General features: G+C 37.1%; 1 protein-coding gene across 1 annotated transcript in view; it reads left to right on the top strand.

Moving 5' to 3' along the window:
* LOC109100366 (mRNA-capping enzyme) overlaps positions 1 to 1908 on the top strand; it is a 100378-nt gene extending 98470 nt beyond the window's left edge. Inside the window, exons 15-16 of the mRNA XM_042747406.1 lie at positions 95 to 218; positions 1103 to 1908. Coding sequence (XP_042603340.1) covers positions 95 to 218; positions 1103 to 1257 — 279 coding nt within the window. The 3' untranslated portion in view covers positions 1258 to 1908. The remainder of the gene's footprint in view (positions 1 to 94; positions 219 to 1102) is intronic.
* The last annotated feature ends 15282 nt before the right edge of the window (positions 1909 to 17190 follow it).

The raw sequence follows: 17190 nt of genomic DNA, 5'->3' as shown, positions 1-17190 counted from the left end.
ATAAGAATGCTGTTTGGTTTGAATGATGCCGCTGTAATTTCTTTCTTTAAATTCACGCTAGTGCTTAATACCCTATTATTCTTTTGCACTCCAGATAACAAAGGACCTGAAGCAGTATGATAATAAAATAATTGAGTGCACGTTCGTCAATAACACCTGGGTGTTCATGCGACAGAGGACGGACAAGAGCTTCCCCAACTCATATGAGACAGCCATGGGTAAGGATGCATGTGCTATACTAAAGCCTGGGTCGGTATTAGATTCTGTTTAGTTGTCTAGATGAAAACCAAACTCCTAATGCTAAAAAACAGGGCTGGGCAGCTCAGGCCTTTGAGATCCAACCCTGATCAAACTCACCTGCCTGGAACTTTATAGTAGACTTTGAATAGCTTATTCAGGTGTGTAAATTTGTGTAAATGGTGACATCATTTTTATGCATATTACATTTTCAGTCTGTAGGAATGCATAAATGCGTAACGTTTCTTAACAAATGGACATCACACTTACTGTATGTTGAGCTGCTCTCAACAATTAGGTTCAAGTTAAAATCATATATATATAGCATGTAGTTTGTATAACTGTATTAATATATATATATGGCATGCAGTCTGCATGTAGCTAGTATAGCATGTAGTTTGTATGTATATATATATATTTATATATTTATTTTAAGTTTTTGAAAATGAAATTATCTAAACTACAAAAAAAATGCACAAATTTGTGTAAATGGTGACATCATTTTTATGCATATTACATTTTCAGTCTGTAGGAATGCATAAATGCGTAATGTTTCTTAACAAATTGACATCGCCAGGGGCTGACAGCATTTTAGTCATTTTCGAAGGTCCATGTCGATGGGAATCATTTTGAAACATTGTTATCTGTATGCAAAAAAAAAAAACAGCCGTTGTTGTGTAAATGTACTGTAAGCAGCCAGATTTGCCCACCCCTGCTTTAAAATGTTTGCACCATTAATCCGAATGTTATTATTCAAATAGCTGGCTAACTTCACCTGTTATGATATTCTGAGCTTGCAGCCCAACCCTGCTGAAAGTCCAGCATCTGTTAGTTGTTCTCACTTTGTCTCGTGTCGTCCTGACAGCTGTGTGCAACAGTATCCAGCATCCCGTCACAAAGGAAATTCTCTTTGAGTTTTTGGACCGGTGCGCCCAGGCGCAGTCCCGCAAACACCCAGCCGACGCTGATCTCATGGCACCGCCTCCGCCAAAGAGAGCGAACCACACCATCCCGCAGTAGCACAGTGTGCTTCCCAGAGCAGAATGCAAGCGGTTAGAATTTTTTTTTTTTATTCCCAAAATGTTCAGCAGCTCTGCCGGTACACACTGCAAAGAGAAGAGACTTCTGGAGAACATTTTGCTTTTTGGCCTCACTTTGGCTTTTGTTCTTGAAGTTGTTGATGATCTATTTAAAGACACTGCTATGAGAGCTTGTTTGAACATGGATTTTTATTTAAAAGAATAAAAATAAAAATGAATTGCATTGTTTTCTTTTTTTTTAAGTTTTGTATTTGTTACGTTCGCTTCACCTCTCTGTTTGTTTTTCAATTACTTTTTTTACTAAACAGAACAGTAAAGTGTGCTAGACTGTCTAGATTTAGACCTACTGTAACCATGAAACACTGAAACAAGTCCCGTGGAATTTCACCAGATCTGGACTCATCTAAATACTGACAGGCGGTGTGCGTCATATGATGGTGTTTGTTAGGTTAGAGTGTTTTGTATGTCATTATGCTGATTTGAAAATGCTACCCCAACCCTTTTTTCTCAGGTTCTGTTTCTAAAAAAATGTCATGTGTATTTAAGTTTTCCTGGTTCTTTTGGCTCCTTGTTTTTTTGGGGAAACAAAATTAAAGCAATAATTCCAAAATAAAGATTGCCAGCTATTTCACACATGCCTTCACATGCAATACATGATCATTTTAGCTGAAGAACTTTGTCTAAATTTGATTTTGGGATAGGCCTAAATCGTTGTTTTTGTCATTTATAAGGATGCGTTAAGATTTCGGCAGTTGTCACTCGTAATTGAAGTGTAACAGCTGAAGTTAATGGTGTTCTTTATTGCTGTCACATATCTCATCTGGTGTTTACAATATTGAAACCTGGTGTGCAAAGAGCAGATCCATACGTCTGAGAAGAGATGACATTAACGCTGTCTCCTGAGGAGTGAGTCACACCTGACATTCATGTCCTCCTCTCATCTGGAATTGTTTCCTCGTAAGACAAATGAAGGCTAAAGTGCCTGAAATGTGACACTATGAGGATGCGCTGAGCTCATCTGCATGTTGAAGTGATTAGACCTTGATTGCATCCCATATTGCTCTTCTTATGGGTTTATGATGCCTCAGAACGCTCATAGAGTTGATTGAGAGACATACAGAGAGATGAGAACGGAGGACTGAAGAAGACATGCTTCATATAGCATTTGAGTGATGCTGAATAATGCAGCACATTCATAAAACTGATCCTGTTAATAAATGTCTCTGTTCTTATGCATTGATGTTATTCAAAGGGGAAAATGTGTAATATTAATTAACAACATGTACTGTAGGGTTAGGGTTTGGATTAAGGTTAGTAGTTGCTTTAAATTTCTGCACAATTTTCTCATTCAGTACTATAGTAAGTACATGCAATGACACTGAAATAGTGTTAGCATTATTGTTCCCCAACAGCCAAATATCTATTTAGACACTGGTTTAGGTTGCTGTTGTAGGTTATACAGCCTTTCTGAAATCTTGACAATAATGAATTGTAAGTCATTTGATACTGGTTAATAAAAGTGACAGCAATAATAGCAAATAACAACAGATTTGATAAAAAAAAAAAAAGCATCATCAGCATTGGATTATGTGAAGAACCCCTTCTGGCTAAACCTGACCTTAAAGGGATACTCCACCCCAAAATGAAAATTTTGTCATTAATAACTTACCCTCATGTCGTTCCAAACCCATAAAAGCTCTGTTTGTCTTCGGAACACAATTTAAGATATTTTGGATGAAAACGTGGAGGCTTGAGACTGTCCCATAGACTGCCAAGTAAATAACAGTGTCAAGGTCCATAAAAGGTATCTGGGTTATATGAAGCGACGGGATATATATAACCCAGATTGCACGTCTGATGGCAGATGGAGTATTCTGACAACAACTTTTATACCTTTTATGGACCTTGACACTGTCAATGGAACAGTCACAACCCTCCAAGTTTTCATCCAAAATATCTTAAATTGTGTTCGGAAGATGAAGCTTTCACAGGTTTGGAACGACATGGGGGTAAGTGATTAATGACAAAATTTTCATTTTGTGGTGGGGTATCCCTTTAAGTCATGTGACACATCTTTGAAAAACGAAAAACTTCAACCAAATCTGATACAAAATGCTACTTTCAGAATCTGTCAGTGATAATGGAAAACCTTTTTTCTCATCAAATCATCAAAACAAATTTTCAGAAGCAATTCTAATTAGATTTCACAAAATAATTTGGGAATACAAAAAAACTACTAACAAATAAAGTGGTTCAACAAATTTGGATCTCAAAACATTTCTATTGAACAAGAAATACCAAAATCATGTCGGTGTGTGTCTATTCCATTCACATGTGTGAGTGTAAATAGATGTTCAGCAGCCTGAGGTTGCAACTTTCAAAGACTTACAGCAAACTCCCACACCACAACAACAACTGAAAAACAAATATCTGCAGTCAGTGATTTCACACGCCCGCAGACAAGAAAAAGGTGAACCTACTCGCAGGCAAGCATCTCAAAGATGAGTTTGCAGGGTGACATTTAACTTAACTTTTATTTTTAACTTTTATTATTATTATTTTCAGAAATATAATTGGGAACAATTTAAATTTAATACAAGCTTTGACAAATATTAAACAGAATGCTGGTCAACTGCTAGTCTCAGTCTAGACAGCACGCCCACGGACCGTTGGCTATACATCTGATGCATATGGGGCACAAAATTGGAAACACTTCAGGAGTTTCAAAGTCGTCATCAGATTGGTTGAATTATACTGAATTTCCGGTAGACATGCATGTCACGTTCTTTAATGTTCCACCTGTAAACAAATACGCCGTGACACTAGGGCTGCCCCTAATAGTCGATTAACCATTAGTCCACCAGAAAAGGCATATCAACCAAAATTTTATTAGTCCCTTAGTTGCAGGAAAGAAAGAAAAAAACAATCAGGCGAACTCACGCAGTCCGTGACTGACAGATCGTTAATGGCTGGTGTATGTGGTAATACAGGCTAGTTAAATCAGGCAGGATGTCCAAACGCTCACCTATCATTCATCGACCTCAAATATGGCTTATCATCTGAACAGTATTAGCAACTTTACATCTATCAATCTAATGTTAACCCAGAGAAATGTGCACTGTTTTAGTGTGTGCGCGGGGAGTGGAAGCTGAACAGCAGCTCGCTCACTGCATGACAGATGGAGGCGCTGGTGCGCTCACTTGCTCTTAAAATGCTCTGTAATTTTTGGTCGTACAGATAAGAGTAATAAATCTTTCGAATCTGTAAAGACGCTACGTTTATTTGTGTGTGCTCACAATAACAACAAAATGCGCTTTTGTAAAATAATGAAAGCAAACAGGATGCCCTTTCTGCCGTCTATCTCTGTGAACTTGAGTGCGAAACTCCATGTATATCTTTGCCTTACAGACATTAAAAATATTGTACAATATTGTATAATATTGTATTTATTAATAAACGTGCAATTAGTCGACCAATGCTTCAAATGAACGACTACTAGTCGACCAGAAAACACCAAACACCCTCTCAAAAGAAGAAAGCGTCATGTTTCGTCGACATTTCAAATACGTCCAAGAACTTTACTCAGTGGTCTGTTATTGTGGTGACATTTCCATGCCCCGAAACGTGATGATGAACAAAACAAACTGTGGTTGGTTGATTGACATGTCGGTCACATGGGTGGGCCTTGGCCAAAGAAAGCTGCCATGAATTCCAGACCTCCAGCCGTAAGTCTGAAGGTCTGGCTACACGAGACTAGTCAACTGCTGACTCGTTTGCTCTTCAATGATTTAGTATGTTAAAACAGTGATTGATGGTTCACCCAAAAATTTAAATAAAATCATTATTTACTCACTCTAGTCTTTTTCTAAAATAAAAGGAGATTTTTTTTTAAAATGTCCTGTCTTTAAGAGAACATCACCATTCATTGGCATTATTTGGACTCAAATACAGTTTTTGACAGTATTTTTGCATTATTACAAATTTGTGGGGGACAGTCAAAGAGATTAGTCATCTGATACTGCTTTCATGTTATATATGAAAATGAAAGGTTGAGTAGAGCCCATTGCATTGTGGGATATCACATTCCACCCAGGGATACACAGGCATTCCATAAATACGAAAATCTGCATAGTATGCACGCTGTAAAAGTAATGCATGTTTTATACATCACTCGGCGAGGCAGTAGATGCCTCAAGCTCTCCAGTAATTAACATCATGTAACGTGTTTGCAGCAAAGCTCAAGGTCACAGGCATTTCTGTCCTGACAGATTTATACAGACACACACACACCGCCTTTAACGCTGATGTAAGTGATGCTTCAGACACTGGTTTCATGTTGTTAGTGTCAAGTCATATCTTTGTGACGTCCTAAACAATTATGAAACCGCAACTCTTCAAACACATTTGTGACTCATATGTTCTCTTTGCTTGAGTGTTTTAGTGCCCATATATCTGAATGATCACACTTTCTTTCAATTTCATGAGTTCACCTGTCCATCCAGACCCGAAGGTAAATGGTAAAAAACATGCCTTGCTTTCCTCAACAGAGGTTCAAGCCCGAGGCTCTGGTTGAACTCCGAATTCTATCCCCCAAATGTGATTCTACATAGAAGATGAATAACAGAACTAAAGGTGGAGATGGGGAGGTGGAGGGGTGCTGGAAAAATTGTCACTGGAACGACGCAACGACTGCTACTTATATAGGCTCATAATGATGATTAACAGGACTGAATGATTAGCCATCTTACGAACCTATGTTCTTACTTCCTATCGCTAAACTATCTTTAGGTTTGCCATTGTTTTAATGTGCCATGTATAATAAACATTTGTATTTATTGTGTTTGTATATATTTTAAAGGATAGCCATTTTGCCAAAGTTCCAGAGTGATGTTAACCATCCCACTGTGGAATCTCTCCTAACTTTAAGGTTAACTACGTGAGGATGTTTTGCTAACTAGCACAGTCCAGCTAGCACTCCTTTGACATTTAGTAATGCTGTAGTATTTATGACTTAATGAATTGTTTTGCAAGATACACTGAATCACGCATGCACAGTATCATCAGCTCCTCGGTTCTCGAACCGTACGCGCCCGACAGAAACGGTTCTCGGTTCAGTGTACGAATAAATGTCTAATGAATTATTAATTATTATTGTTCTGCGTAGTTAGAAGAGAAACATTTTTAAATCTTTATCCCGGATATATATATATATTTTTTTTTAATCAGGAAGAGGGTGGGGTGGGGGGGTCAAATGGGGGGTCAAGGCGTTTTTTGGCAGGGTCTTGAGACCCCCCAAGACCCCCCCTGGCGCCGCCGGTGCACTACCATTCAAAAGTCTGGGGTCAGTAAGATTACTTATTTTTTTTACTTTTAGTCAGCAGTGATGATTTAAGTTGATCAAAGTAGACATTATTTTATGCTACAAAAGATTTATTTCAAATAAATGGTGACCTTCAGAAATGTTTCTGATGCAGAGTAATGATTTTGAAAATTCTGCTTTGATTGCAGCAATAAATTAAATTTTAACAGATATTCACACAGAAACTGTTATTTTGCATTGTAATAATATTTTACATTATGGTATAGTATGTTTGGGTTACACTTTAGTATATGGACCAATTCTCACTATTAACTAGTTGCTTATTAGCATGCCTATTATTAACATATTGGCTGTTTATTAGTATTTAAAAAAGCACATATTCTGCATGAGCATATTCTACATCCCTAATCCTCCCCAATGCCTAAGTTTTTTTGGCATAAAACTACTGATGTGACAGCGAGACACTTTTTGTGAGTTGTGGGAGAGCCCTGACACTGACTGGTCCAGCGTCACACGGATGCCGGTGAAAGCGTGGGATGGATGAAGGAAGATGAAAGGATGCCTGAATGGATGAAAGTGCTCCAAGCAGCAGCTCTTCTCAACATCTCAACAGCATGATCTCAGGCTACATGGACATGAAATTCACTGTAATGAAAAACAAGCACAGTGACTCGAGAAACAGATGCTCTGCGGTCACTGTGAACTTTAATAAAGCGTGTTTAAGAACTGTACTGAAGGACAAACACGTTCTTGCTGCTGTGAGAGGTGAGAAAAAGTCCAGTGGGAAAATGAGTGCAGCTGTGAAGCTCTGCACCTTGAAATATTTATATACACTCGCAGTTCATGATATGTGTGTAATGATGTGGGACGCTGCAGTGCATTCAATTCATTTATTTGTATAACAGATGCAGTCCAATAATGTACATATGAGCAAAAATCAAAGTGATGGTATTTCAAATGCTTTTTAGCACTTCATTCATTCAAGCATCGTTTTTTAAAAATGCAGCCAAACTGCGACTGTGAAGAATTATGTTTGTTTTTAATAAGGTGAGATGTCACCAATGCTTTACTTAAATCTGTGCATTATAAGAAAGTCTTCTGCTTCACAGAACAGTGATCTCATGCTTCTTATGGTCACTTCTTGCCATATAGTTTTTATCACTGGTTAATAATAAATAAACTGGTCAATACTTGAGTTAATATATTTTCTTTGAAATATACAAGACTTCCACTTCAATAGCTGCTAGATAACTAGAAGAATAACACAGTGCAGTAAAAGGGAAAACTATTTGCATTGCAAACCAGTGTGTTCATGCTACAATAATAAACTAAAATAAAACGATAACAGATAGCAGTTTGCAATATCAAGCAGCATAACTGACAGTTTTTGTACTGCTAAAATAACTGGATGACACTGAAAGCCTTGCACTGCGAGGTTACAAATGGCTGCATCCACTCTTGCTGTAAAAATGAGGTGGATAATGTTGTCTTTTTCGTATGGTCTCCATTCAGTGGAGGTGAAAGTACTCACTGTGCTTTATGGCCCGTCTCACCCGAGGAGCGCGAGTGAGATTTTGAGTTAACGGGTGACGGGTGCACTTCAGCTACTGAACGCATTCGTGTGAAAGTGCCAATCTCAAGTTCTCACTTGCTTTTTCTCCATTCACTTTATTTCAAGGAGTATGAGAATAGACATTTTGTCTGGATGTCTTTGCAGGGTTTTTCTGTGGTCTGATCACAAAATATCGTTTCAAGGTTTATTTTAATGTAGCTACTTTGTATGGTAATGAACACTATTATACAGTGTTGCATTTTATATTAGTTTCTGGTTTGGTTGATAGTCTGGGTCTGTGGACCAGTGCTGGGTATCTGATTACATGTAATCTGGCTACAAAAAAATAAAAAAAATCATTACTTGTCATTCAAATATGAATTACTTGTAACTAAATTATTTCACATTTAAAACAACCACAATCAGACCCCAGTTACTTTTTTGATTACATGATTACATGACAAATTATTCACACAATATCAATAAATTTTTCATAATTTGTTGATTCTCCCCAATTCATCTTTTAAATTTTACCTTCTAAAGTAGCCTATCACTTATATACTGTACATTAAGAAAGTCTACCAGATGTGTGGATATACACACAGCTGGCTGGCTGTAATTACACAGAAAACTGAGAGGCCACACAGCATTTGACCACTGGATTTACAGAAATCATTTTCATTTTTATTTGAATTATCACTCAGTAGGCTATTTATGCATGTATTACTACAGCATGTCACTGGAAGGCTTTTGTCTTTCAAACACATTAAAATGCACAAATTCACCTTATTTCTTATTTTTATTTTTCATTGCTGTTATTTAAAAATGTCTTATTTTAATTTTACATTTATGATTTAATTGATTATTAGCTTTTCATTAAATTTACAAACTCCATTGTGGGAAACCTTGATGTGATGTAGTGTTTAATGCACTTGATGTAGTTAATAACAATGAATGGATTGTATTTCCTTTCTCTCTGTATTTTTATATTAATATGGAACAAGATGATCTTATTTAAATGTGATAAACGTTTTAGGTCAAAACTAATGTAAAAATGAAAACAAAAACAAGTCTGATTGTATTACCTAAAACATGTAATGTAACGGATTACGTTACTAACTACAAGTATTGTCATGTCCTTTGGAAGCAGGAATCTACCCTGCTCTAGGGAGAACAACCGCTGCTCTAAGGCAAAACTGCAAGTGGCCTTAACAGTCATCAGGAAACATTGAATCATTTACGTGTGTGAGAGAGCGACACAGTGAGGGAGAGAGTGAATATGCCAACAGGTGTGTTAATACTTGTTTGTAATGTCTGTGTGTGTGATTAAGGGATTTGTAAAGCATCGCAGCATCATTATGAGACAGAGACGGACAATTTCACTGCATCAAAGAACACAGTTCCCATCTTATTCTCAGCCATTTGGTACAAAGATGAAGTAACATCTCATTAACAACAGCCTTAGTTGCCATGACAGCAAATATCTGATGACTATTGTCACGCCGTTGATGTTTTTTAGATTAAGAGAGAGAGAAATGGATATTTCTGCAGTGATTTAGACAGAATCACAGCACAGTAGGTGAGAATGTGGTCTTCTTAGAGGCAGATGGGCTAAGATTTTTTCTCAGAGTTGTCTGCATACACACACTACTCGTCTGCACACATATTGTAATCATGGGCCATTTAAACGAATCCTGCCGCAGGTTTTCTTTGCTGCGTGAGAAGAAGCTTACAAGCCAGGCATAGACAAACTCAAAGTACAGCATCTACAGCGCCTTTCAGAACGATACTCAAGGTAACAGTGAACAAAAGACACAATATGTTTATTTGTTTGAATGCGAGGAATATAACCTTGCAGAAAGGTAAAATATTCAAAGAAAAATGTTCTTATGTGAGAGAACATTTTTCTCAGAAGGCAAAAGCCCTGCAATTAGGACTTTGCGCACACTCTCTTTGAGTCTTTTATAGTGCCAGATGAGATGGGACATATAAAAGCAGTTTAAGACTTACTGATCAAATTTTCAATGGTGTTTTCTATGTAAAGAAAACAATCCCTCTTCACAGATCGACCACCCAAATCATGGAGCACATTCACTACGCATTTGTAACTCTTCTGTGTGCGATGCAGAGATCTGTCGTATATGAAATTTCATATTATATATTGTCTTGTTCCCACCTGCCACTTTCATGTTTTGTTCTGCCATCTACAAAAGCCCACGAGAAGAGGTCTTTTTGGATTATAAAGTCCTTTTCCCGTACAATTCTGCCTCACTTCGATGCCATGGGTTGTTTTTTCCACTTTATATGCTTGCATTTGTTGCAGCAGGCAAAAAGAAGACATTTTCAGTCCCATTCTTGCAATTAACAAACCATTAACTATGACTTTTTCCTCAATAAACTCTTAATTTGCTGCTTATTATTAGTTAGTGAGATAGTTGTTAAGTTTAGGTATTGGGGAGGATTAGGGATGTAAAGTTTTTTGTTATGTTATGACATTTGTTTGTAATGTTATGCTATGTTCACTAATTCCATTCAAAAAGTGAAACTTGTATATTATATTTATTCATTACACACAGACTGATATATTTCAAATGTTTTTTTTCTTTTAATTTTGATGTTTATAACTGACAACTAAGGAAAATCCCAAAATTCAGTATCTCAGAAAATTAGAATATTGTGAAAAGGTTCAATATTGAAGACACCTGGTGCCACACTCTAATCAGTTGATTAACTCAAAACACCTGCAAAGCCTTTAAATGTTCTCTCAGTCTAGTTCTGTAGGCTACACAATCATGGGGAAGACTGCTGACTTGACAGTTGTCCAAAAGACGGCCATTGACACCTTGCACAAGGAGGGCAAGACACAAAAGGTCATTGCAAAAGAGGCTGGGTGTTCACAGAGCTCTGTGTCCAAGCACATTAACAGAGAGGCGAAGGGAAGGAAAAGATGTGATAGAAAAAAGTGTACAAGCAATAGGGATAACTGCACCCTGGAGAGGATTGTGAAACAAAACCCATTCAAAAATGTGGGGGAGATTCACAAAGAGTGGACTGCAGCTGGAGTCAGTGCTTCAAGAACCACTACACAAAGATATATGCAAGACATGGGTTTCAGCGGTCGCATTCCTTGTGTCAAGCCACTCTTGAACAACAGACAGCATCAGAAGCTTCTCGCTTCAAAAAGGACTGGACTGCTGCTGAATAGTCCAAAGTTATGTGCTCTGATGAAAGTAAATTTTGCATTTCCTTTGGATATCAGGGTCCCAGAGTCTGGAGGAAGAGAGGAGAGGCACACAATCCACGTTTTTCTTGAGGTCCAGTGTAAAGTTTCCACAGTCAGTGATGGTTTGGGGGGCCATGTCATCTGCTGGTGTTGGTCCACTGTGTTTTCTGAGGTCCAAGGTCAACACAGCCGTATACCAGGAAGTTTTAGAGCACTTCATGCTTCCTGCTGCTGACCAACTTTATGGAGATGCAGATTTCATTTTCCAACAGGGCTTGGGCCCCAGCACACAGTGCCAAAGCTTTAAGTACCTGGTTTAAGGACCATGGTATCCCTGTTCTTAATTGGCCAGCAAACTCGCCTGACCTTAACCCCATAGAAAATCTATGGGGTATTGTGAAGAGGAAGAAGCGATATGCCAGACCCAAGAATGTAGAAGAGATGAAGGCCACTATCTGAGCAACCTGGGCTCTCATAACACCTGAGCAGTGCCACAGACTGATCGACTCCATGCCATGCCGCATTGCTTCAGTAATTCAGGCAGAAGGAGCCCCAACTAAGTATTGAGTGGTGTACATGCTCATACTTTTAATTTTTATACTTTTTAGTTGGCCAAGATTTCTAAAAATCATTTCTTAGTATTGGTCTTAATTTATATTCAAATTTGCTGAGATACTGAATTTGGGATTTTCCTTAGTTGTCAGTTATAATCATAAAAATTAAAAGAAATAAACATTTGAAATATATCAGTCTGTGTGTAATGAATGAATATAATATACAAGTTTCACTTTTTGAATGAAATTAATGAAATAAATCAACTTTTTGATGATATTCTAATTATATGACCAGCACCTGTAGAATATGTGCTGAGGAATAAGTAGGGATCTAGTTCGTTGGGAAGTTCTTCCTTTATCTCTGTTTGGCAGAGTGGAGACCATAAGGATGAACTTGCTTCCACGTTTCCTATTTTTATTTCAATCGTTGCCCATAAGAGTTCCAATTTCCACTTTTAATATGTTAAACAAATATTTTTCTCAATTTATATGGCAACATAAAAGACCCAGAATTAAACTTAAAATACTTCATCTGGCTAAAGATAAAGGAGGTTTGGCTCTGCCAAATATAAAATTTTATTATTGGGCAGCTCTCAGCTCCAGTAATTGTGACTTGGATCAGGGGAGATGAGGAAGCAAAGTGGACCCAAATAGAGCAAGGGGGAGTTAAGGGTGCGCAACTGTCTGCCCTACCCTTTATGGATCTAAAACATGTAAAGAAAATGAAGATTGAAAAATGAATGGATAAAACATACAATAAAGGTATGGGCAGAAGTAAAGAAAATGCTTAATGATGTGGGAACAATTTCTAGAGCTATGCCCATAGTGGGTAATGTAGATTTTCCACCTTCAATGTGTAACCATGGGTTTAGGAGATGGGCAGTTAAAGGCCTCTTTGTTTTTAATCAGCTCTTTGAAGAAACACACTTAAAGTCTTTTACACAACTTCAGGAACAATTCGATCTTCCCTCAAGTGATTTTTATAGATATTTGCAAATTAGGCATTACATTACAAACCATAAGGAAAAAGAAAGAATTGGCAAAATCCCAAATGGCATAGAACAATATTTTATCATAATTTCAGAAAAACGCCTCCCTGTTGGTAAACATGTTTCTCATCTTTATGAAAGACTGTTAGCAGACATGGTTGGAAACACTTATAATATTAAGGAAAAGTGGGAAATAGAAGCTAATATAGCAATAGAGGATGAAGAGTTATGGGATAAACTTGTTATAGGTGCCATAAGGGAATTAAAAGTCAACAGTGGAAGGAATTTGACTGGAAAATTAAAATACGTTACTTTCATACTCCTCTGTTTATTTCAAAATTTGTAAAAGACCCCCCTGCTGCTTTATGCTGGAGACAATGTGGTAAAACAGGTGACTATATACATATATTTTGGGACTGTCCGGTAATCCTTGAGTATTGGAAAAATATTAAAGAAGAGATGGAGAAAATTGTAAAAAGAGAAGTTCCATCAAATGTACGGTTTTTCTTTCTTGGTTGTTATATCAGTGGATGTTTTTAATGCTGACCAAAGATATATTTTACGTGTATTACTACTAATTGCCAAAAAAAAAACATTACTGCTAATTGGAAGTCTGTGAAATCACCAACTGTAACTGAATGGAAACAGAGACTAAAAAAGATTTACATGATGGAAAAAATGACTGCATCATTACAATTGAAAACTGACCTTTTTTAATCAGAGCTGGACATATGGTTAAAGAATATTTAAATCTATAAATTAAAGGGGAAAGGAAAAAAGGGGAAAGAAAAGAGAAAAATAGTTTTATATATATATATATCATTATATGGCTATATATTATTGTATCATTTTTAGTTTAGATGTGAACATTGCAGCAATATATATATATCTATATATATATATATATATAGTATATATATATATATATATATATATATATATATACAGAATATTTATTTATTATTATTATTATTATTATTATTTCCATTTGTATTATTGTTATTTTTTCACTTGTCTCGGATAATGTTTTTTGTGTTATGTTCTGTGAAAAATATAAATAAAATGTTCTAAAAAAATAGAATATGTGCTTTATGAGTACTAATAAACAGCCAATATGTTAATAATATGCAGGCAATTATTATTTATTAGCAACTACTTAATAGTGAGTATTGGTCCCTAAACTAAAGTGTTACCGTGTTTTCCATGTACAAATAAACATTAAGAATATCAATGCACCTATAAACCATTTTTTGTTGCTCAATAGACAAATAGATAGATATGATATGTATATTTTGCAGGAGTCGCACAAATGGTTTTTCCCTTGCTTCCCACACACACATCAATAGGTTACTGTTCGTAACCCTGTTTCTGTGAGGCATCGAGTGGAGAGATCCACTGATGATGAAAGAGAACGATATCTTCAAAAATCAAAACCAGAGGATCCTATGTTAGTCCCAGGAGTGCAGACCTTTAGGGTGATGTTTCAGCACAAAAACCTGCATTTTACTGACCGAACACTCGCAATCCACTACATCCAGGTACAATCTGATGATCAAATGATTAAGTGTGTTATGACCAGACATATATTGAGATGTGGCATCTAGTCAAACGCACTTTCAGCAGTCGAGCCAATCGATTCAGGTGTGTCTCTATTGCAGGGATGAAGCAATGCAGTATACAGTTCCAGTAAAGCAAGCCAGGTCACAGTAATCTACAAGACAAGATGTGTGTAGGCATTCACACTCAGAGTGGTATTTCATCTACAAAATATATGATTAGAATAGATATGGTTCTATAAAGTGCAATGCCGAAGCATAACTTACAAGTAATCCCTGTTCACACTCTCAAAAAGACTGCACATTTCATTTCAGTAAAGCTCTGCGTTCACCAAAACAAATGAACGAAGGGACTGTGAGTAGGATCCTCCATAAAACAGGATGTACGTCCAGAGAGGCCCAAACAGCAGGGAGCTGGTGAGTCAGCGTTTGATTGGTAAAGCTGTTACCCACTCATAGAATATAACGGCACTGTTGTAGCAGCAGATTGAGACGTCTCTGGCTGTGCTTGTCGGGTTGGTGAGGGGGCAGGATTTTTCTTGTTTAGGACTGAGGAACTTTCCAGAGAGCTTCTAATTTTATTTATACCTGTGGTTTTATTATGCCTCTTTCTGTTGGTCACAACCCAAGTAAACTTTGGAGAGTCCTAGGTGGCATTCAATAAATCATGCCACTTTTGTGTGTGTGATACAGTATTTCAGTGCAAAACTCCTAGTTTTATTGGCTAACCACCTCTAATTCATTTTAACCAAGCACAGTAAAAAGATTAAATGATGGAAAGGAGTGTTATAAGACTATGCAAATGCACTTACAGCCTTTTAATTTGGCGTCGGACGTGATTTGTCACACCACCAGTCTACAAGATGGGGAATCAAGCCATGCAAATGGTGCAGTCAGTACAACTCATGTTCCTGCGAGCTACTGATGGGTTTTTAGAATCACACGCATTATGCTCCGAAAGGTTACAGGCATGCTGAATCTGCTACTGTTAACCAGTAATTTAAAATAACCTTTAGTCGAGACAAATGTGGTTGATTCATGAGTTACTTGGAGATTACAGTGCTGCCCATTTGTAGCATGCTTGTCTCAGTAGGCATCTGGTGCTCAGCAGGGTTATTATCAGATGAAGGGTGAGGGTTTTGTGTTCTATAATAGTGGCCCAACCTGGTTTGTTTGTGAAGACGTCATTGTATTGGCTAATCTGTCAATACCCGAAGGACACCCTTGCTGCAAATGTCGGGAGATAATGACTCAGCAGCACAGTATTCCAAAACCTTGCAGTTTTACATTTACATATCTAGAATAAGACTCCAAGGTGAAATTCATATGTTGTCTTATACTGTGTATGCTGAGCTTCAGTCAAATGATCTTGCAATATATCAGTCTGTCTGCTTCCCGCTAAAGCCAGACCCTTGAGGCCATGCAGCAAGTACAGGTGTTTGATACAGTGGTTAAAGGATGAGAGCAGAGCTAATCACTGTGGTTCTCCCTTGATAAAACCATCATGTCTCCTGCAGTGGCTTAGGTGATCAGAAAAACATCTGCTGAAAATAAAGATGAGTTTTGAAATACTTGTCAACTGACAAGCGCTTGTTTTCTCTGGTGGGTTGAGGTTTCTTCAGTAGCTAATGTTAGCTTTGTTATCTTTGCAAACATTTGCTGAACAAGTTTTATCACATTATGTGGGAACTTTGACTCATTTATTTGCTTAAAATGTTGTGACAAACAACAATTACACTCTGTGCCGTAGTCTTGACAAGTGAGATTCATGTTATTGTTCATGGCTTGTTTCCAGCGTTGGATCTGTGTGTAGGCTGAAGAAACAAATTTAGGGCTAAGGATGGGGTGTGTGTTGGGTGATGTGCTCATCATCATAGCTCTACTGGGGGAAGATATAAAACTATAGGGAATAGAGTGCAACAGTCAGGTTCCAGTTCAGCTAAAAATCTCATTTGTTTGCTTTATTTTGACATTCTTTTAAATGATCGAGTTTAACGGCAGACTACATCACACATTATTCTGCAGAGAAATCTCCATCATTCAGAGAACCGTGAATAATGGGACTAAATCATGCCAAAAGAAAACTTTATTTCCTATGCCAATTCCCATGAAGCACTGCAAAAGATGTATAGGCAGTTTCCCAACCATCTTCAATATTTGCCTAATATGCACAAATATAATAGAAGTAAAATGTATTATTTCTAAGTATATAATCAACAGTTTTATATTTTATAACCTTGTAAATTTGATTATATCATTATCAATGATTCATGATATTGTAGGTCTTTTGCTTGAAAGATTAAACCACAGCTTTTTAAAAATAAGCTTTTGGTATTCATTAGGTGGATCACTAAATTATGGGCTATGTTTATGTATCTTTGGCATAGACTAAAAAGTGCTACTAGCATGTAATACTACTCCCTACTACATACGACACAATGATAAATGCTGTGTGCAGTTCTTATAAAAAGTAGCCATTTTTCATTTTCCAATTTTGTCTAAAAATGTCCTGACTTTTGCCAGTCCAATAAAACAATAATTCATGAGATAAAATTATTTTAGAGATAACCATTGGAAACTAGACGGACAGGCGATTTGCCAACCAACCCTATACATGCATTACACTTTTAAGGAATTATCATTTTTGACATTAAAGATGCTCGTGTATGTGGGTGGTCATGTGACATGGGATGCGTCATACAGTATATGATGCGCACTG

Source organism: Cyprinus carpio, chromosome B20 (genome assembly GCF_018340385.1).
Source record: "Cyprinus carpio isolate SPL01 chromosome B20, ASM1834038v1, whole genome shotgun sequence".
Classification (NCBI taxonomy): Eukaryota; Metazoa; Chordata; class Actinopteri; order Cypriniformes; family Cyprinidae; genus Cyprinus; species Cyprinus carpio.
Note: the sequence above shows the minus strand (reverse complement) of the source record. Positions and strands in the feature narration are given on the sequence as shown.